The sequence below is a fragment of the Ruditapes philippinarum genome, unplaced genomic scaffold, assembly GCF_026571515.1.
Source record: "Ruditapes philippinarum isolate M1 unplaced genomic scaffold, ASM2657151v2 ctg18555_1_1_1_1, whole genome shotgun sequence".
NCBI classification, from domain to species: Eukaryota; Metazoa; Mollusca; class Bivalvia; order Venerida; family Veneridae; genus Ruditapes; species Ruditapes philippinarum.
This window is the reverse complement of record NW_026859539.1, coordinates 12,800-35,649: the sequence shown is the minus strand read 5'-3', so window position 1 is coordinate 35,649 and position 22,850 is coordinate 12,800. Positions and strand designations below refer to the sequence as shown.

General features: G+C 31.2%; 1 protein-coding gene across 3 annotated transcripts; it reads left to right on the top strand.

Moving 5' to 3' along the window:
• Positions 1-4,825: 4,825 nt before the first annotated feature.
• LOC132756894 (uncharacterized) lies at positions 4,826-16,207 on the top strand. 3 transcript variants are annotated; one of them, XM_060748038.1, is made up of 9 exons: positions 4,826-5,469; positions 5,752-5,805; positions 6,145-6,633; positions 7,816-7,869; positions 7,981-8,457; positions 8,829-9,032; positions 9,169-9,333; positions 10,478-10,517; positions 13,997-16,207. In XM_060748038.1, exons 1-9 carry the CDS (start codon positions 4,974-4,976, stop codon positions 14,859-14,861), a joined length of 2,844 nt encoding a protein of 947 aa, XP_060604021.1. In that variant the 5' UTR covers positions 4,826-4,973; the 3' UTR covers positions 14,862-16,207. The 3 variants fall into 3 exon arrangements, with proteins under 3 accessions (XP_060604021.1, XP_060604019.1, XP_060604020.1); XM_060748036.1 differs by having other exon boundaries at positions 9,169-9,351; XM_060748037.1 differs by having other exon boundaries at positions 8,829-9,014; positions 9,169-9,351; positions 13,997-16,205.
• The last annotated feature ends 6,643 nt before the right edge of the window (positions 16,208-22,850 follow it).

Sequence of the window (22,850 nt, the reverse complement as noted above, 5' to 3'; positions counted from 1 at the left end):
TTTCCACTACAATTATATTTTATATACAATGACCTTTCATTTAAATCAATGTCTTCTCTATTTTATTTTACACGTAATTCATTGATTATTTTTAGGAATGTTTATTTAAATAGTGTATCGTGCGATATATTTAGCTGTAAAATTCCCATAGCTGTATCTATTTATAGTGATAATAGTTTTCCGCTCCGTTACTCGTGTCGAACTACAAAGCGAAAGGTAGTTACGGAAGCCCATTGAGGCCGCTTTGAGTTAGAAGTTAGAACTTAAATGTTAGATCTTAGAACTTGGCTCTTAGAACTTAGAGGTTCCATATAGGCGGGAAAACGCCATATTTACTGCAAGATAGACAAGAAGATGTAAGTGAGATAAACTTTTTACTATATTTCTTTAATTCTATTTTTTTAATTTAAAGAATAGCTGGAACGTTAAAAGATTAAATTAATGTATATTATATATAAGGACCGGGTAAAAACAACAGGAGACAAAGGTCGACCAATCTATCTTCAACAAGCTGGGACAAATCAACTCCATAAGTAGCTATTTTACCCAGTTCTAGCTATTTTAACCGAACCTGGCTACCAAAAAAAATCTTCGATGAGGGACACAAGCTTTAAAACTGATATATCTGTTGACTGTATTTATGTATTCCCCAATTATCAAATTTGAAACAGTATTTGAAATTGTGCTTCTAATAGTTTATAATAATTAAAAAATGTCGGTTTTCTAATGTGTATTAAAATAATTTGATTATTTTTCCTATTGCAGAATCTTCTTTATCCCTTTTCCGGATTATTAAAATAGACTCTAAATTAGCATGGAGGTTTGGAATTTGGCTGTTTGTTAATACACCAGTAACAAGTGTTGTAATCACAGATTAAGCTGTCATTCTCGGAGGGGCGCATTTAACAAGACTAGAACTGATCAACTTTGTGTGATACGACAAGTTAAAGCCATGTTGATTCTGCATCCTCGGAGCGATCTGTACAGTCGACTCATTTTATGGCTCAAACAGTATCAAACAGCGACAACTCGCCGGCAATGATATTGTCATACTACGCAGAGACATTAGAGGAGCTGAAAATTCAACGCTAGCATTGCTTCAACATTTTTTCTGCTTTAACGGCACATAAAGCGTAGCAGGGTTGAACAGTTTTATGTATGGAAAGAGTGTAGCAAATCAGCGTTTAGAATCCTGGTAGGGATTACTTCGTATCGGCGGATTTCATTTTTCAAGGAGCTTATTGATTTCAATGTTTGGATATAACAAATCGTGTACACATGGAATGTATAAGATATTGTTTATGGATTTGATCCAAGCAGAACTCTACATGACAAGCTAAACCCAAAAGAATTTTGAAATACCTTGCGGAAGACCTGATATAATGCATTTTGTACCTGGAATCTATGGTGGGCATAACTGTGGTCATCGTGTTGATCAAGAAGACATAAAGATATGGCAGAACTTTATGGATCACATAAAGGGCCTCATTGTAACCGAGAAACTTGTTCGAGTGTTGTCGTCGAATAACGGAAAGTTTTTGACAGCCATTAACGAACCTTGAATTTTTACAGATGATCGTGGAACATTTTTACAATGACTTACAATGAACATGCAATTTGGTTTCGTGTTGGCATTCATAATTATTAATTATAAATCATAATATTTATTAATTATTATATTGATTTTATTGTTAATTATATATTGTAATTTTAAATTAAGATTTATGTGATTTCAGACCCTTCAACCTGTGTGTCATAATAATATCTTTTGTGCTAAATGATGCCAGGAATATTGTCAATAACCTATATAAGCATTTGTCTTATATAGTATTGAAATAAATTGCCATTTGCTACAATTCCCTAAGGTGACAAACGGGCATAATTCTATCTTAAAACTTAGATATTAGAACTTAGACATTAGAACTTAGTTCTTAGAACATAGACAGTAGAACTTAGACTTTAGAACTTAGACAATTAGAACTTAGTTATTAGAACTTAGACATTAGAACTTAGTAATTAGAACTTAGACATTAGAACTAAGACATTAGAACTTATTTATTAGAACTTAAAAATGTCGGTTTTGAAAGAGCTAAAAGAAGAAAAAGATAACTCCGTTCGCAATACTTTAAACTTTATTCAAATAACAGTAAACTGCAAAACATGATACATACCCCCGTGCACACTCAATAAGTAATTAATACTTACAGCTCTGTTACAATAATATTTATGGTAAAGATCAATGATATATGTAGGTCTACATCGACTATTTATAGAAAAAAGAAGTTCCTTTGATTTCAGAGATACCATGAGACAAAAAGGTCAAGAAATTCTAATTTTATGGTAAAATCCAATAAAATCTAGTTCTAACAAATTTCCCTTATATTGAAGAAACTCCAAACCAAGGCTGTAAAGTTTACGATGTTTATTCTTAAGCATGGTTCAGATGAAATAAAACATAGAAAATAAAGAGTTAACAAAATACGTATTTTTAAACGTTTTGTTAAAAGATTAAGAAAATATACAGTTTCTCAATCCTTCATATATTCAAAACATACATTTGAATTTGAAATTAAACCAGAACGATGAACTAAGAACTTTGATAAACATTTCTGTAAAATGCCTAATTCATTTAAGGTGTCAATGAAATATGACACTATCATTGAAGGCGATTTGTTGCTGTTTGATACTTCGAGGCATAAAATGTGACGACTGTACCCGTCTATTGCTCCGTGAATGCAGGATCCATATGGCTTTAACTTTTCGTAACAATTTACATGCCACACAATGTAAGGACCTTTTGAGACATATCTTCGCTGAGATGATCAGTGGCTTTGCGTTTATTAGTTCCTTCGGCATCGATTTGTGGCATTAGCCTCATTACAGAATCCCTAGACATTTCAACCGGTAGTCAGTCTCTAATTTGTGCAACATCGATCGAAACCTAAACACTTGACACTCCTCAGGATTACTACCATAATGGGGTCCTTTACTTTGTCCTTATAGGTGTACGTGTTTTGCGTTGGACATGGTTGTTAGCCTTGTAAAATAAACTATTCATAAGTTATTTGTAATCAGTTCTAATCTTGTTAAATGTGCCCCTCTGAGAATGACAGTTAAATCCATGATCACAACACTAGATACTGGTAGATACTGGTGTTATATCAGCCAATTCAAAACATCCATGCCCATGTTGACACCATTTTACATGCCACACAATGTAAGGACCTTTTGAGACATATCTTCGCTGAGATGATCAGTGGCTTTGCGTTTATTAGTTCCTTCGGCATCGATTTGTGGCATTAGCCTCATTACAGAATCCCTAGACATTTCAACCGGTAGTCAGTCTCTAATTTGTGCAACATCGATCGAAACCTAAACACTTGACACTCCTCAGGATTACTACCATAATGGGGTCCTTTACTTTGTCCTTATAGGTGTACGTGTTTTGCGTTGGACATGGTTGTTAGCCTTGTAAAATAAACTATTCATAAGTTATTTGTAATCAGTTCTAATCTTGTTAAATGTGCCCCTCTGAGAATGACAGTTAAATCCATGATCACAACACTAGATACTGGTAGATACTGGTGTTATATCAGCCAATTCAAAACATCCATGCCCATGTTGACACCATTTTCGTCGTCCTTAAAGGAATAAAGAAGATTCTGCAATTAGAAAAATAATCAAATTATTTTTGTTCACATTACGAAACCAACCAAACTGACAATTACACAACTTTAAATACTGTTCCAAAGTTGGGGAATAACACACTAAGACAGGCAACAGATATCCGTTTTGACGCTTGTGTCCCTCATCGTAGGTCTTTTTTGTTGCAAGGTTTGGCTAAAATAACTACAATGGGCTAAAAAGCCTCCCTGCCTCCTATTGAAATTTTTTGCTTTTCACAAAGCTTTTTAAGTTATACAGATAAGATCACCCAATCTTTTAACATAATAGCTATATCAATTCAATTCTTAAAAACAAAATATATATCAAAGAAATATAATAAGAAGTTTACCTCACATACATCTTCATGTCTATCTTGCATTCAATATGGCGTTTTCCCGCATATACAGAACCTCTTGTTCTAAGAACTAAGACCTAAGTTCTAAGATCTAAGTTCTAAGATCTAACATCTAAGTTCTTACTTCTAACTCAAAACGGCCTCAATGGGCTTCCGTAGGTAGTAGAGCGTCAGTTACTATTTTAAAATTACTCCATGTGTGACCTTGTTAAACTCACTAGATTATAGTTCTTTTAATTTCACTGTAACGTATAAGATACCTATGTATAAAACCCGGTAGATATTGAAAGAGATATATATATTGGTCATTGTACTTTGTCGAGAAACTTAGTCTGAAATAGGTATGAAATTAATCCATTTTATACATATCACTCAATTTATTTCCTCATGAACAATGTCATGAAAGATACCCTAGCATAAGATGAATAATAAGACATTGCTGTTATATCAGCGGAATATGTTATAAACTTATAATTGTCTATTTTTGCCAATTTTAACTGTATTAAAACCTGGTTTACCTTAGATAATCTTGGTTGTGCTATTACCTAAGATAATCCTGGTTGTGCTATTTATTCTATATAAAAATACTTCAAAAAATGTGCAGCAATAATTTAACTGTATTGAATTATAAAAATGGATTATTAGTTACTTTTGCACATTAATTAATTGATATTTATCAACATTTGTATAACTTTTGCTAATGAAATAATGCATACACGTTTTTTCTACAAAAATTAAGAAATAAATAATGCTATTTGTTTATATTTATAAAGGGTTTCCTTATTTCTTGTTTATTTTACAGATGGCAGACAAATATTATAGACTTGTTTGCTTTGTGGTAGACATATGTGCTGACGTTTTAAGGAAATATTTTGTAAAACTTGCCAAAACTGATGCTGGGAACACTTATACATCAGTCGATGCATATCTATCTCACAGAAAGCAGGATGTGATGCAATTATTCAATAACAAAAAGCTTAGGAGAGATCAGTATGATTTATTGTATCCTGTTAACGGTACCGCTGATGAAAATCAATGGGACGTATCAATACTTGTACTATTGATATCAGAACTTTTTGTCACACGTCTGCAGCCACTCGTAATCGTCGCTTTGAAAACAGAAATTCGAGGGATTCGGAATGAGTTGCAACATCACCCAACTACTGGCAACATTTCAGATGATGACTTTGATATTTATTGGGGACGATTGGACGATTCTATTAGGCTAATAGCAAAGAATGTGCTTGATCCAAATGATGAAGCATCCTTACTAGCGAAAATAAAACAGGTAAAATGTAATCATCTACCAAATCTCGGTGATTGTTTACGTATTTGGCATGAAGAAACCTCTAAGCAGTTGTTAAACATTATGAATGAAGTGCAAGCGAATGCCGAAGAAACAACTTCCATTCTCAGACAAGTGACGGCCCAGAAACCAGGACCTTTGGGTAGGTTTCAGTAATCATAAATCAACTTAACTTATTAAATTATTACCATTTTTTATTTGTATAAGATCATGTCTTAGTATTAATTTGTATTTATCGCAATCAACACTAACATTTGATATGATAAGCTAAGTGAAATTATTGAAATATTTCAAAGTGATATCAGTCAATTTGTTTACACAAATCTCAAAATTGTATAGATTTGTTTTGATCTTCGACATTGTTCAGAAAGTTTAAACTTTATTGATGTTTCGCTTTATTGGAAATTGATATACTTTACTTCAGGGGACAAAAATAAAAGAATCAAAGTTGCTGATGATATTCTGGCACGGCTTCAAGGTAAGTTCGTTATTAAAAAACAACTTTAAAATAGTATTATCTACATTCCTTTTTAACATTCAACGGAGAAATTTGTATTTGATTCGAGTCTTATACACAAAAAACTGAATAAATATATTGTTATCTAATCTGGACTGATCTAATTTAATCTATCACCTTAGAATATATATAACAATATCTCTTTGATCAAATAAAAGTAAACACAAGCTGCGTTTTCTTTGTTTTTATATATATATATATATATATATATATATATATATATATATATATATATATATATATATATATATATATATATATATATTTATATATATATATATTTCATTTTCTATTTGTAAGCGGGGTTTGAGTCAACGATGAAAGAACTATCAGACGAATTCAATCCGCCAAATGAAATGACAGAAATTCGATCTAAACTAAGAGATTGCCATCATGTGGTTGTAACCGGATGCAACAATAGCCGTTACTTTGAGACCGCTCTTGCAGCAGTAAAGGGGATGGACTATAATCACAAACGAAGCGTAGAAATGCACACTTCGTCTGATTGGAGACACATTGACCCTGAAGATGTAGACTTGGTTTTATGTAGAGATCCTTTTGGAAGAATTTCTTATGATGAAAGCAAAGCTAAAGCCATGGATGATATATTTAAAAGCATGATGCATTCAACAAAGAGAGATAATGGCGATAAAGCCCTGGATATTGTCATAGTTAGTGACCTGAAGATATTGGAAGAGTGCAAAATGCACCATGACCATGAACTCTTAGACGAAATGGTGAAGGTGTTTACTGATACAAGTTCAACACAACCGGCTGATCTTACAATAGGTATATTTTTATTATACAATTGTCTTTTATATGATGTCATTTATATTTCTATCATTCCGAGATTTAAGGCCCATAGTTTAATATTTTTTAAAAACTTTTTCAGTTTCCAAAACGTTAGTCATTGACCTTATAGCTCAGTCATTCATGAATGTTTGGGAATAAGTACAGCTGAAATGGATAAGTATTTTTATTGAAATCAAAAAACCACACCCCTTACATTTTGCGACCTTTATCTCAAGGCATATGACATTCAATGCTTATTTCTTTTAAACCCATAATTACTACATTTAACAAACTCATGTACCTTTTCTAAAGAACGAAAAGTTTATTTGTTTCTGAAGTTTCATGTGCCTTTAAAAGTTTATTGTTAATCAATAATGCAAATAATCCGATAGGATTCTGTACAATTAATTCATTTAATTTGCCTTTCTTCTTCTGACGATAAAACCTAGAATGTTTTCCTTAAAAGGTGATGTTCTACCAGGACATGCCATGACACGAGAAACTTTACTGCTGCAAGAGCCCCTGTAGGTGATTTTCTTGTTGCTCTGCCTTCCTTTAAGGCATCGAGTACTTTGGTAATGGTCATTAGGCTGTACCTTTTTCTACATATTTACATAATTTTGTATGTGTTTTGTTTATTTCGTCTAATGTAACCATGACCATTGTTAGAATTTCACTTGGCGGGGATTAATTTTATTTACACTTTTATGTCATTCAGGAACATATTGGGGCTAGGAGTGAGGTTTGGCGCGCCTAAAACCAATTTAAACTCCCCAGTGGTTTAACTACCACTAACCGTTCCAAGGCGTAACCCCTCTGTGTTCTTTCACGTGTTTTTCATGTCTGTATTCTTACTTGTTTTGGATGTTTACATGTTTTGTGATGTCTGTCTTGTTGGATTTTCGTTGACGGTAGGTATTTTCTCACACACCCTTCTCCCATTTTTTAACCCCCTCCCCTTTTCACCCTTACAGCCCTAAACCCTTTAATTCCTATATGGGTGCGTTTTAGTTTATATCATTTAACACATTACAGGTCCCTCTCGTTTCACCGCCCTTTTGTCTACTTTAGGTTTTGGTTGGGTGCCTTCTGGGTGCCCTTCTAGGGTGTGTCGGGGGCTGCGTCCTGTGAACGTTGCCTTTGCCTTGTTGATCTTTATTCTTGTCTTCTATATTTCAGGATGTACAAGTCAGAGTCAGTCGCCTTCCTTGCCATTACTGAAGAATTTAAAAGGTATATATGTATTCAATTCTTAATTATTTACTTTTGCTACTGGTGTGAAACTTTAATAAATCATTTCACATCATTATAAACTAGAACATGTTGCTTTTGCTTTTTTTCTAGTGATGACTAGCAACTTTCTCAAGACATATCAGATATCTTGCGGTCAGGTGAATTCAGACGTACTTAGAAAAGCAAAGGATAAGATCAAGGCACATAAGGCAATAGTTCTATCAGGTCCTAAAAACTGTGAAAAAACTTCAGTTGCTGTTGCATTAACGTCTGCGTATGAATCATCCCAATGTTTACTTCTCAAGAAACCTAACGATGTCAATTACATTGACTTTGCAAACATCTGCTTGGTTATCATTGACGAGTTTGCAGGAAAATATCGTTACGAAGAGAATGATGTGTACGAATGGTACAACATGTTTGACCACCTGTACAATGCCGTTATAGCAGGACAGATGAACGTGATAATAACGTGTGAAAAGGGTAAACTAGACAAATGTATCAACGAAATTGGACGGCATGCTATTCTTGACCACGTGGTGGATGTACCTTTACAAACAATTGTCGTTAAATCAGAGGTTACTGAACGTAAGTTAGCCTATCGCGTAGTGTTAACATAACTTTGTCTTGAAGCTTTCAATAAGTAATTTATCACATGACTTTCACATTCACTGTTTTAATGATTATGTGACTAAATGATCGGTTATGTCATTTAAGGTTAAGACTGAAACATTTACAGATTTAAATTATTGACGGTTGTGTCGATTCCACAGGAAATAAAAAAATGTTTGCGATGCATGCCATTATATTCTGACAAGTGACATGTTTCTAGTATAGTTTATAGTAATTTAATATTCTTTAAACAATCTTCTGTGGGATACAAAATGGTGTTGAATTGTTTGTACTGACAGTAGTAATATTTAAGATTGCATGCATTTCTCTTTTTCTGTTAAACACAGGACTAGAATATGGACATGTGTCTGGACAGTTAGTCACTACAGATCTTTCTATAGGCCCCATATCAAATATCACACAGTCTAAGAACTACACACCACAATTGACAGTGGTACCGTCACAATTGCCAAACTTGCTGTCAAGTCATAACACGATGATTCCGGTTTCAACAGGGAATACTTCACTTCAAGGTACACCACAAACAGAAGGTTTGTCTAAAATGAATTGTATGTGTTGCATGCCATTACATTTTGACCAGTGCGAGGTTTCTAGTAATTAATTATTTTCTTAAACAATCTTCTCTTGAGTATACAATGACATCTCTCTTTTTTCTTTTTAACACAGGACTAGAATATGGCCATGTGTTTGGACAGTCACTCAATACAAATCATTCTATAGGCACAATATCAAATACTACACAGTCTTATAACTACGCACCACCATTGCCAGTGGTACCGTCACAAGGGCCAATCTTGCTTCCGATTTCTACAGAAAATACGTCACTTCTAGGTAGAGCACAAAGGGAAGGTTTGTCTTAAATTAATTATCATTTATATTTAATAAAATTAATATTCAAAACAGTAATTATAATAGTGAGCTTCTATTATTTCTCGCGGAAGGCAGCGGAACAGAAACATTTGTATATAGCTTTAGCGCAGTTAGTCTGGTTGCTTATACTTTCATCTCTTCGTTTTACATTCCATCATTGTTTTAATTTCAAACATAACACTACAGCTCATTTAGTTATAAAACTAAAACTCCAGATCTTACTGGGTACAAGTGCAGTGCATTGGAAATGTTTTGCTTCATTCCATAATACCTAAAGTATCCCCAATCTTTTTTAATTTAATTTTTGTTTGGACGGTACTTTTTACTCTTAAAGTAAAAAGGTATTATTGTTAAACCTATTAAGTACATATAAGTTATTATGGAGTGATGCAATAAATAAGAAGTGAAGCAGCTCTTCACGCCATAACGTATTCGCCATTGTCCTTGGTTTTAATACTTATCTCTTTATTTCTTCATTTTGTTCAAAATATAACATTCAAATCAATTGCATTATCAACATAAAACAAAACAGTGCACAGATGTCATTGTGAGATACAGATTTTCAGTTTTTCATCTAGCTGTATAAGTAGTTTTGAGTTATTTAATCAAATATAATCAAACTCTGATTCTGCATTTTAGCTAAGGCCCTTTATAGATTATCAAAAGAAATACAATGTGTATTAATAAAAATATATGTGCAAGATTTAAACTTATCTTGGAATACGTTTGTATGTCTTTATAGAAATATTCACATCAATATTCAGTGAAGAACGCACGTATCTTTATGAATTACTACAATTTTACACGTAGATAATAATAGATATAACCCTTTATTAAAAAAATATTGTCCTCCTTTGTTATATTGATTTATTTGTTTATTTTACATAAATGCATACTATTGATGAATTGATGACTTTAAAATGCAGTTATAAACCACAAAGTTAATATTTAAGTTAAATTCATCCTTGTCTACTTGAATTCAATCAATCACTTTCAATTCACCATATTCACTTGTCGATTCAGACCATTACTATCATTAAGGAAGACATAGAATTACCCTTATTTATTACCCTCAAAATATATGTACATGAACATTTCATTTCAGGAATACAAAATTCGATGCAGTTGAAAAGAGGATTACAAAGGTACAATATGAAAACATTCTTTGTCAGCCCCTGTTTAGCTATTTGATACAAAAATACCTGTATTATACCTGTACCTATATTTCTCACTAGCCAGATAGAATAATCCGTAAATGTTACTAAAAATAGCGGAGTCTCATATGTTTGGATGCTGATTTCTACCATTTCGTGTTTTTGCCCCGAAATTGGAAAGGCGAAGACACGAAAACATACCTATTTGGCGTTATTTCGACTTTCCTCTTTATTGATATAAAATCGATTTTCTTGAAATATTTTGGCTCATCTGGAGGCATTCAGTTTTAATGAATATATATATTTCCCAGTATAAAACACTATCATGTTAAAGACAGTCAATAGTTGTTACCTTTCTGATTTCATTTTATCTAAAATCCATGTAATGAAATACATAATTATCAGAAAATATCTTGGCTCTCCCTAAAAAATAAAAACAATCAATGTTCATATATAGAGGATACCGAATGAGTGTAAGTGAGTACTAAATTTATTGAATGAGTTGAATAAAAGTATACTATGCCAGTCTGTGGCGAGCATGACATTATTTTATTGCACGAACCCGATCAACTACACTAATATATTGTTCTATTTATAACGTACCACCATAAAAGACAGTTAAAATGCAAAATGATCATTTTTCATCGACGCGCCTATAGTAGACAACGCTAACATTTACACTATTATTTATAAAGATCTTTGACATTTATGGCCCTATATAAACGGGTGTTTGTATATGTATAACCCGTGCCGCTGGGCATACGTTTAATATACGGCCATATAACATGTCAAAATATTTATAACGAATTTATAATACAGCAAACTTTCTTATTTAGAGAAAAAAAGTGAGATTTCTTCATAAATTGACAGCAGTCGTGTATATTATTAGTTATAAAGGTCGTTGACAGGTTATATGGCCCTATATAAACGGCTGTTTGTAAATATAACTCGAGCCGTTAGGGCCTGGTTAGGCGATGGTTAAATTGCAAACAGCCGTTTATATACGGTCATATAACCTGTCAACGATCTTTATAACGAATTTATAATACAGCAAGCATCATTTAATAGAGAAAAATGTAAGATTTCTTCATGAATCGACAGCAGCCGTGTATATAAAATTTATTTATATGAACGTCACGATTATCCAATGAAAAGTGACGTTACAAACGTGCAGTATTATAAAAATCTATATAAACGTCACGATTATGCAATGAAAAACGACATTACAAACTTGCAGTATCATAATATGTTTGTATACCGCAAAGGACTTCACGTAAAAATATATACACGGCCGTGCAATACCTTTTTTACGGAGTCGTCAAAAGCGGCACGTGTTTGTGATAAAATGCAATATCTGCTACACAATTTCCGAAAATTTTATCGAAATACCATGGCAAAATAAACACTACCCGGGGCTTGGCAGATTTACGACGCCAAGAACAACGTTGCATAAGTGATCTTACAGCTTAACACAACTTCCCCGTGCGCCGGCACAAAATGTTTGCACTGATGTACCCATGTAGAGAAAACATGCTGCTACCATTTCTATGATAAAATGGATAGTGCGACAAAGATTTTTTTATTTAATTTCATGACATCACTAACGATGACGTAGTGGCTAGTCGTACGGATCCGTACAGTTAGCAAAAAGATCTGGCTGTACGTGAGTCACTCTGTATTTGCTAGTCGTTCGTCATTATTTTAGAATAATAAATGAAAGACAATTATTAAGTCAGTAACTTGTATGCTTATTTTTTTTTTCAGAAATAAACATGTTGCTTTTTTTTAAATTATTTCAACGAATGGTATAAAAATACATATGTTCATGAATAAATATTTTCATGATAGGCCACAATATGAAAAATAAATCGGTAAAAAAAACTTGAATTTTCAGTTTATCATAAACATTTTTTTTGACAATGCAATTTGAAAAACTTAAATGGTTTAAATGCTGTAATAACACTTTGATTTGACGTTACTGGCATTATGTTTACAAACATAGCATTAAAGCGCACAAACGTTAGCGTTATATAGGCTCTTCAACGAAAAATGACTCTTTTTATTAGTAAACCGTTCTTATTTTAGTTATGTGATAAAAAAAGAATATTATATTTGTGTAGATTCAACGCTAAATTTATTGAACTCGTTGAATAAATAGAGGACATTTGTTTGCTTTGCATGTAAGATTGAAATATAATTTCACTGAGTGAACACCAGATGCAAAATATAAAAAGCTGGTGTTCACGAATGAAATATATTTCAATCTTATATGCAAAGCAAATGAATTTTCTTTTTATTTTTCATGCTTTTTATGTGATTTTAATATTTTTAACTGATTTTGCCGCGTAACGTCGCGCATTCCCCTTTGTGACGTCATCACATCATGACGTCACATCATCAGTTTTGAAACATAGGTCTGTTAAATTTCTCTAATTTTGTTACATTTTCAATATGATGTATGATGACATCGACTTTCTTTTCTTAAAGAAGCAAAATTTACGCATGACGGCATTTATTTCTGCCTGTCATTCCATTTAGTTATGATTTTCTTTTCATATAGGGCCAAGTCCAGCTCGGTGAAAATTATATTTTTATAAATTTCACTAGTGGTTTATCAGAATATAATCATCTGATATATTACAATAAAACACTGGATAGCATGAAATAAAACAATATAATACTAGCCAGAAAAAAATAGGATTAAATCTACACTCATTCAATATCCTCTATGCGATTAATCAAAATTAATAATTTATCTTAAAACATAAAGAGTCTCAAGAGCATTCATTTGCTTATTGTGCATTATCGCATAAATTTGGCAATTATAACTTAATGCATTAATTTTCAGACTTCTTACCTGATTTCATAATAAATAGCTTAAAAATCTACCAGCAATTTAAAGCTCTCTGACGTCAAATACAGAAGTTACTTCGTATTTTTATAACCCCTCATATATCAACAGGTTCTTTAAATAGATGTGTTATTTCTTCAATACTCGGATACGCATTTACACCAGTTGTTTACAAATACTCAAATATAATTATATTTTATGAAAGTAAATATTATATTGTGTATATTGCTGGTGTTCCGATGGGACATTTCAATAAATGAATTGAACTAGCTAATTGCTATGCATTGACTGGAGACAAAGATTAAATTAAACGATTTTTCCTATTTATTTATTAATTTTTTTATCTTTTTTGTCCTTATAAAGACATTAGTTTTATTTATTATTTAGTGCAGTTTTATCAATAAATCATGAAATGTTTGCTCTTTCTATCACTTTCATCTAAAGTATCTTTAATAAAGCTGCAATATTGAATTAAAACATTTCTTGCTAAAACATGTTTTTTAATAAAAAAAATGGTCAATATTTGATTATTTTACTTTACACATTTGATTTTATATTTCAATACCCCTGACAAAAATTATATCATTTTAAACATTTACGAATATATGCCCTATTTCAGTGATTTACTGACCGAGACAATTGATTTGAGTGTAAAGAGATCGAGGTCAATGTCGTCAGATGTATGGTCAGTCGAAGAGAAAAGTGAAATTAAAATCAGTACCAATGATGATAGTCAGGAATGTTTCATTAACGGAAGTTGTATACTACCTTCAGGAGAAATTCTGCTTGCAGATAACAATAATAATAACTTGAAGAAACTTGATAACATGTATAATGTAAAGTGTGTGTGTGATCTTCCTGGTGAACCACTTGATGTTTGCTATGTCGGGGATAATGTAGCTGTTGTATCACTGTTGGGGGACAAACTTCAGTTTGTTAATACAAAACGTAGTATGACACTGAGTAGATCCATTTATACAGATCATAGGTGTAGTGGTCTGACTTGTCATGGTGATCAGATGTATGTTAGAGACTCTTATGGTTCTGTTTATAGTTATAGTACAGATGGTATAAAGCAGCAGATGATTTATTCATCTACAAATGGTATATCTGCAGGTAACAATATTACTGTGAGTAATGATGGAAGTAAGTTATACCTACCATATCATAATAAGCTTGTTACCATTGACAACAATGGAAACCATTTGTTTACATTAAACAATCTAGACATACAAAGCTTATGTGGAGTTTGTGTAGATGATCAAGGGTATGTTTTTGTAAATTGTACGAATGGGAATTTTTTACAAATGAGTGAAGATGGTAGAACTTTTCTTCAATTCATAACAAAGGTATCTGACATGACATATGCATTTATTTCTACAGTAACATTTGATAGGAAAAATAAAGCTCTGATAGTAGCAGGAAATTCAGACAAAATAAGAGTCCTTAAACTGCGGAAACAATGTGAAACTCAAACAAAATGAATAAATAGGATACTGTGATCATATAATGGACAACTAAATAAAGTTAAGATTTCTTAATATATAATACACTTTATTTTTACTGGCATAATGTAAAGTTAGAAATTTCCTCACAGTCACTAGATTGCGGAACAAAAATGATTTTCTGTTTTAAATTCAAAGTGTAGATAAAGCAAGAAATATGTTTATAAACTTTTACTTTGACAATACAACATAAGAATTTTATTTTTTACTAGGTATAAGACACCTCCTTTTTCTTCCTTTTTAAAGTCAAAGGTATAAATCTTAATGATTGTTTAAGTAAAAAACACCCAAAGTGTATGGATATTTTCCATGATATTTTATTCAAAAATAATGTTATCAACATGTCAAATAATACAGTATAACACAAGTAAATAAATGCGTACAATAACAACAATATCATACAATAATAACAATAATGTCTGTGTCATTACGTATATATAACTATGCAGTATTTTAATCAGGAATTTTACATAGTGTCTTAAAGATCCTTTACACATATGGAAAATATGTTCTATATGCTCTCTACATATCGCATGTAAATATATTGACTTTTGCTTCACATAGTCAATTTCAATTCATATTTTATTCATATGGCATAGGTACATATTAGTTCATTCTACATTGATAAATACATAGAGGATATTCAAGTTTTGTCTATAAATACATTATTTATTTTCATCGAGTGGTATGAAAATAAATATTTCATGAGTGGCGGTAGCCACGAGTGAAATATGGTAATTTTCAAGCCACAAGATGAAAATAAATCATGTATTTATAGACAAAACTTGAATTTTCTGTTTATTATATATACATTTTTCTCTTTTTTGACATTAAAATTTGAAAGACTTTCCCTTAAATTTTGTGTACTGGCAGAATTTAAAAGAAAGTAGTCCGGCAAGACACCAGTGAAAATACGGAAAATATGTTTCACTGCAGTGAAAAATAAATTTTTACAGTGAAAATACGGAAAATGAAAATACGCATTTTATTTCATCAATATTTCTCAATATTTCATTTGTAAGTATATAATAAATATGTATATTTACTGTATATATGTATTGTATTTATTTTTTTCTTTATGTGTGTTTTTTTCTATATTGTAAAATATGTGACCTAAAATCATATTCCAAAATGCTTGTTACCTATGTGTGTACAAGTTATAAACTTTGTTCTGTTCTGTTCTATATTGAATTTTGATTCACATATTCAATTGCTATTCATATTTTTATTCATATGGCATAGGTACATATTATTTCATTACACAATGAACATGTTTGTGTTTGTTGGATCAAATAAATAAAATCATTTTACATTTAATAAATATTCCTTTATTATTACTGTCAAGTCATATAAGGGTTTATTTATATGAAGTGATTGATTATTTGATTACATATAAGTAAGCCAAAAACAGTTAGTCGCACACGATTCCTGTAAGGAAACTCCACTAAGGTCCAATAGCTTAAAAAAATTTAATTTGAAAATCTGAAAAAACATCAATCTGGTCACTTGAAAGGGGATAAAAAGATAAACTTAAGTTATAGGTCAATATGTAGAGTGTTTGTCAGCCCGAAAAGAGTAATACGCATTTTAAGGTCATTTTTCGCATTAAAACAGTTATTTTTAAAAAAACAGGAGTGAGCTTATAATCTCAAATTTTACACATAAGCTATTGTTATAGACCTACATGAAATGATATAAAAATCTAAAAAGATATTTCCAGTTCTGTCACATCCAAAAACCTCAGTAGAGTCTCTTTAACAACAGGCGATAATAATTTTCTAATCTGAACACAATAGCCCCCTTAAAATTAAAATTGAAACATTAAAAGTTAGCCAAATATTTCCAGTTGCCAAATATTTCCAGTTTGTCATGTCAAAAAACCACAATAGTAATAGCTGGAGATGATAATATTCTGATCAGAATAGGTAAAATGGAAACATTCAAAGTCAGCCAATACAGCAAAATTGACAATATTGCAGACTCAATTGATTAAGCCTGTTAATAAATAGCAGAAGTAAATGCGTTTAATTTTCTCAGTATTTAATAGTAAAACAAGGCTCTGGAAAATGCAGAATAGATTCACAGAAAGCTTTAATTTAGTCCAAAGTTTAGCAAGATTTTATAGTCTCAAAGCTACAGGTTTAAATTAACATCTGAACCAATTCAAGATATTGATCTTATATATTTATTTTAAGCAGTAAAGAAAATATAATTCTGTCAAAACATATGCTAAAATCATTGGGTTTTCTTTCTGTGATCTACAATAGTATTGCTACAGATGTGTGAAGTTTTAATTGAATACCATCAGTGGTTTAAAAAGTATAAAAACGAAATATTAACTTGGCCTCAAATTTAAACCAACAGCCACATACTAAACGCATAAACAATGGGTATTGTGTATTACGTCCGGTATTCTATGAATAGTTTAGCTAAAACATTTGGAAATAGAATCTTTCCTTTTCTAACAATGTCGGTAACATACAACTAAAATAACTTAAAGTAAATATCACAACTTGAACATTAACTTTACCACATCACAACATATCAACTGTACATACAAGAAATATACACTTTATATATATTGCAAAACTACAAAATTTTGGCTTCAAACACAACAACTTAAATAAAATAACATGATTACAATATCAAAGTTAAGTTAGGAGAATTATAACATTACATTTTACCACATTAGTAATAGATTTTATTTAGATAACTATTAATGATAAATGGGCTGTAAGTAGGACAATGTGCTCCACTATTGTCAATGCTTGATTAAAACAAGAGACTTGATAAGGTAAAAAAAAAATCAAGTTCAAAAAGGGTCATAACTCTGTCAAACACTCATGTTATTGGCCATATACAGTGATCTCCTATTATACTCTCAAATAAGATTGCGAACTGTTTCAGTCCATTCCTTTTATTAGTTTATTCCTTAATATATGTGCTTCACTTAACCAATCTTGTCATATTGTCATATATGATAAGGGAATCATAAGAAACATATACATATAAAGTTTGAAATAAATTCCTTGAAATATAGTAATGAATATTCTACGGCACAAAAACTTTAACCAGAAATCTGATCGACTCAGTTTGATAACTCTGCATTGTTTAGTCAATCTTAAACTTATAAAGTATAATCTGGAATGCTAGCTTACTATCTAATGTTAGTTTACATTTATCTCTTTTAACAACATTATTATGAACGTATCATTGACAGTCATGAACACTAACTCTAACATTTCTTCCAATGGCATTTCTGTCCCTTGACAATTCAAAAGCTTTGGCAAGGAACATTTGAATTAAGTGTTAACATAATTTACCAAGCTTAAATTTCCAAGAATTTAAACTTCATCCTTAGCCAGGAAAGTTAACTCTCACTGTCATCATCATAATCATCCAAAGTTCTCTCCCTGCACTTCTTCTGATTAGTGATAATGCGTCCCCTTCCAGCAAAATCTTCATTGTCTTCTGTAAGCTGTGCAGCAAGGGTGGTAACTGCTGGAGTTGTAGGAGCAACAATTACTTCCTCTTGGCTCCGTTTACCACTACACAAATACAAAATTACATAAGAATACAATATATTTTAATTAAAAACATGGAGAGAATATGGCCATCCTAAAGTATATAGTGGGTGAACAGGTGAAGGTCAACTGATGATAATGTCACATTAACAGTCAGCATCATTATTCCATATTTCCAAACCTGATACACTGGAATATCAACACTGAAAGCCCATCAGTTACAAATTAGAATAATTTATTACCATTTTTTTTAAAAGAATTATTACCAGTATTTCACAAAGTAGGTTGAAAAAATGTGATAATTTTTTTTATTAAGTAAGGATATCTTACCTTATACAACTTTGTAGCCCTGAGTTCATCCAATTACAGAAGTTGAATTCAGCTATACCTGTAATTTAATGCAAATACAACATCAAGGATTTAATTCACTACAGTATCCATGAAGCAATACTTATAGACGCTTGCAGGAATCAATCAGAGTTATAAAATAGATAAATATCGCTTTTTAGCGACATTTTTCATTGATTATCATTTATAAGTCAATGTGAAAAAATGAATTCTAGACTTTTTAAGGCTATTCTTGGGCGTTTTTGAAATAAAATGTCATCAAGAGAAAAAATATCACCACAGGCACATTTATAAAAAAAATCATATGAGTAAAATTTTTGCCATATTTATGATGCTGTAATTTTGAGCCGTTGCAACGTTTTATTCTATAAATATCAACTTAAATTTTGAACACTCCTGTTCACTAATTGATAGTAGATCCCTTGGTTGCCGTTTCAACAGTGGTGCTTTTGGTAAGTTTGTTATTCTGCAATCGATTGCTCTATAGGAAATTATGAATTATTATCATAGAAAATAATGTTAATATAAAGAGACAAAAAAGCATATATATCGGCAATCCGGTTAAACAAAACTGACATTTATATAGGAAGGTCTACCTGAATCAAGCTGTGTTACTTAGTTTAAACATATTTTTATTCGATATATTTACATAATGATGAACAATATTTACACAATACTACTTGCTAATATGGTTGTTTATATCTGTGTCAAGTGAAACATAACATAAGGTCACAGTCATCTTGTGAAAACTTCAAATTTTAATTCCATGCATATTTAATAACTGTAAACAAATATGTTTTCTTAGTCCCGTTTTGTGTGGGAAAGAAGCTTTAAAATATTTTAACATTTAATCATTCAGGCATCTTGCCTGGTATATACCGTATTTTTGTGTGATTTTTAGTCTCTCTCAAATTAAAAAAGTTTATAACATAAATATAACTTTTAATGAAAGAGATTCAAATACCAAGCTTTAATTTGAGAGTTGTGTACACAAGGTGTATCGTATTTCAATATCAAAATAACAAATGTAAGCTGCTAAAACAATAGAGCAGTACAACAAAAGAGGAAAACAAGAGTGCCATTATGGCCCTAAATCGCTCACCTTAGATGCATTGCTAAAAAGGTCAAAATGCAAAAGTAAGTATTTTACTAGTAATTAGACCATATAGGGTGTGTCATTTTGATCTTAGCTGTATAACGTATGCAATATTTATAAAGTTTCCGTTGTTAATACTACATGCCAAATGTGACTTTACGAAATGGCACTGTGCGCGACACAGATACGACCAATGTGACTTTATGACATGGCACAGTGAGCGACACAGGACAAGCTAATATGACTTTATGACATGACACAGTTGGCGACACACATTCAACCAATGTGACTTTATGACATGGCACAGTGAGCAACACGAAAACGTCCATTGTGACTTAATGACATGACACAGTGGCCGAGAGTAAGAAGGTTAATGTGACTTTATGACATGACATTGTGGGCTACACAGATACAGCCAATGTGACTTTATGACATGACAATGTAAGCGACACAGATAATGTCTATGTGACTGTATGACATGACAGGGGAAGCGACACAAATACGGTCAATATGACTATATGACATGACAACGTGAGCGACACAGATACAGCCAAAATGACTTAATGACATGACACAGTAAGTGACACAAGTACAGCCAATGTGACTTCATGACATGACAACGTGAGCGACACAGATACGGTTAATATGGCTTTATGACTTTAGACAGTGAGCGAGAAAAATACGGGCAATTTGACTTTATGACATGACAAATTGAGCGACACAAATAAGACCAATACGATTTGAAGACATTGCATAGTGAGCGACACAGATAATTATTTTTTCTACATTTAGATGTGTTTGGAAGCATTAATATTATAATTCTTATTTTGATTGATTGTAGCAATCAACCAGTCTCTGTTAAACGAATGGATGAACAGATAAGGATTACCAATATCTTGTGAAATTCAGGCGAACACAAAAACTTACTCAAATAATATCTTAAAAGCCCAATCATATATTCCACATCATCATGAGTTTTTAACAACAGCTAACATTTTCGTCGTATCTAGGTTGTTGTATAGAAACTTACTTATACCAAGAATTTAGATAAGTAGGCATATGAAAAAAGCAAAGGTAATCTGACATATCCTTCTTATGCCATGCATTTATTTTGGTTTTATTTTGGATCCTGTAACACACATTTTTTATGGTTTTATATCATAGATATGATGCTCAAATTAAGATTTATCAATTTCGTACGTTCCAAAAAGCATTATTTATAAAGATATTACCGAAATTAACATTTCATGTAAATTAAGAGAGGTAATAAAAATGTATTTTCAAAAAAACAAAGTCAATTTTTTCAATTAGAAATGAATATATTTTAATGATTACATATAATATGTACAAATATCTGCAGTACATATCTTACATAGTCTTCGATGTTTGAAAATTGTTTTATAAGCATAATTATATACATATAAATAATTTCACTTGAGTGTGGTATACACCTTAATTACAACATACAAGATCTTTAAAGCATTATCATATAACATTATATTGATTTAACTAATTAAACAGTTTAAAGAATTTTTAAAGAAGTCTTTTATATGATAAATTATAGGAATATATATATATATATATATATATATATATATATATATATATATATATATATATATATATATATATATATATATATATATATATATATATATATATATATATATATATATATATATATATATCCAAATGACTTTTGGTATTGCTTGATTGCTAGAATTAATTTCTTAGTTTGAATAAAAAAAATCATGTTGGGCTGATGACCAAAATGTAGTTGCCCATACATTTATAAACTGAAACCACGTTAAAGGGAAATACACGGTAGAACAAAAACTCAGTATTTCTAACGGAATACCAAAATCTGTGTCCTGTTTAATCTTAAGGTAGTACAACCCTTATGCACTATCTCCACTTTGAAGAGTATTCAAATAGGCTAGAATCACTGTAAATAGTATTGAAACTGAGGGGCGTGGGTTCAACCCCAGAAGGTGTAACGTTTTTTCTTTCTATTTTTTTCTTTTTAACATTTTTTTTAATCTCTCAGATCCCTAATGAAAGAAAAATGTTTTCATTTTAATTATATAATTATTGTAGATATTTATTTACTTAAAATGCCATATTTAATTGCAAATATGATAACAGGTATTTACAAAGTTTAATAAAATAAAAACTACACGGTAAAAGTATTTGATATTTTGCAAGACCAACCAATATACATTGAAAGAAATTTAAGCAAACTATGAAAACAGCCCCTCATTGTGGAAAATTTTAGGGATATTTTGAATAAGGCTTTTCACATAGGGAAATGGTCAAATAAGTGTTAAAAGTTGGTGGGGTAGGACTACATTTTTATACATATTAAAAACATTTCGTTTAAAAACAATCATTTTGCTTGTTTAATTTGTTACCTAAATGCCATTATTTGTTTCTTAACAATGAGCAATAGGAAAGTTGTTTTCATAATGATGATATTATAGATTATTTAGAGTTTCCTCATTACTGAAAAAAACCTTCTAATGGCAAAGTTTTAGTTCAGAAAAATGTCAAAAACTCATAAATTTTGTTCAAATTTTGCATACAGGTGACATTTGATGCATATAACTGTCCTTTGTTGTCAATTTTACAGTTCCTTATAGTGCCCATTAGGGGTGTTCTACCTTAATTCCATACCAAAATCTCAACAGAAAATATCTATTACATGCTGCTGTAATAAGACAACAGTTTTTGCGACAGTTGCAATGTCTGCCGCAAACATAAGGCAATTTAAATCTTGAACTCGTATATTATTGGTTATTAAAATCCTGTTTCACATGACAGACATTATTATTCTGCTAATTGATATATACAAAAATATGTATCTTGTAGTCCTCCTTACGTCTTCCTGTTTTATACCAACATTGCAGTGGAAATAATACGATCATACCGCCGATTTTCTAGAAAAAGAGACTATAACTTGGGAACATATATTTAACAAGTTGCCCAACTCCTTCCTATGGC

What these genes read in the sequence shown, in the direction of transcription:
- LOC132756894 (XM_060748036.1), top strand. Translation starts at nt 4,974, where the DNA reads ATGCAATTATTCAATAACAAAAAGCTTAGGAGAGATCAGTATGATTTA. An exon ending in ACCGGCTGATCTTACAATAG is followed by an intron (nt 6,634 to 7,815) that starts GTATATTTTTAT and finishes TCTATATTTCAG; the next exon opens with GATGTACAAGTCAGAGTCAG. An exon ending in TTGAAAAGAGGATTACAAAG is followed by an intron (nt 10,518 to 13,996) that starts GTACAATATGAA and finishes GCCCTATTTCAG; the next exon opens with TGATTTACTGACCGAGACAA.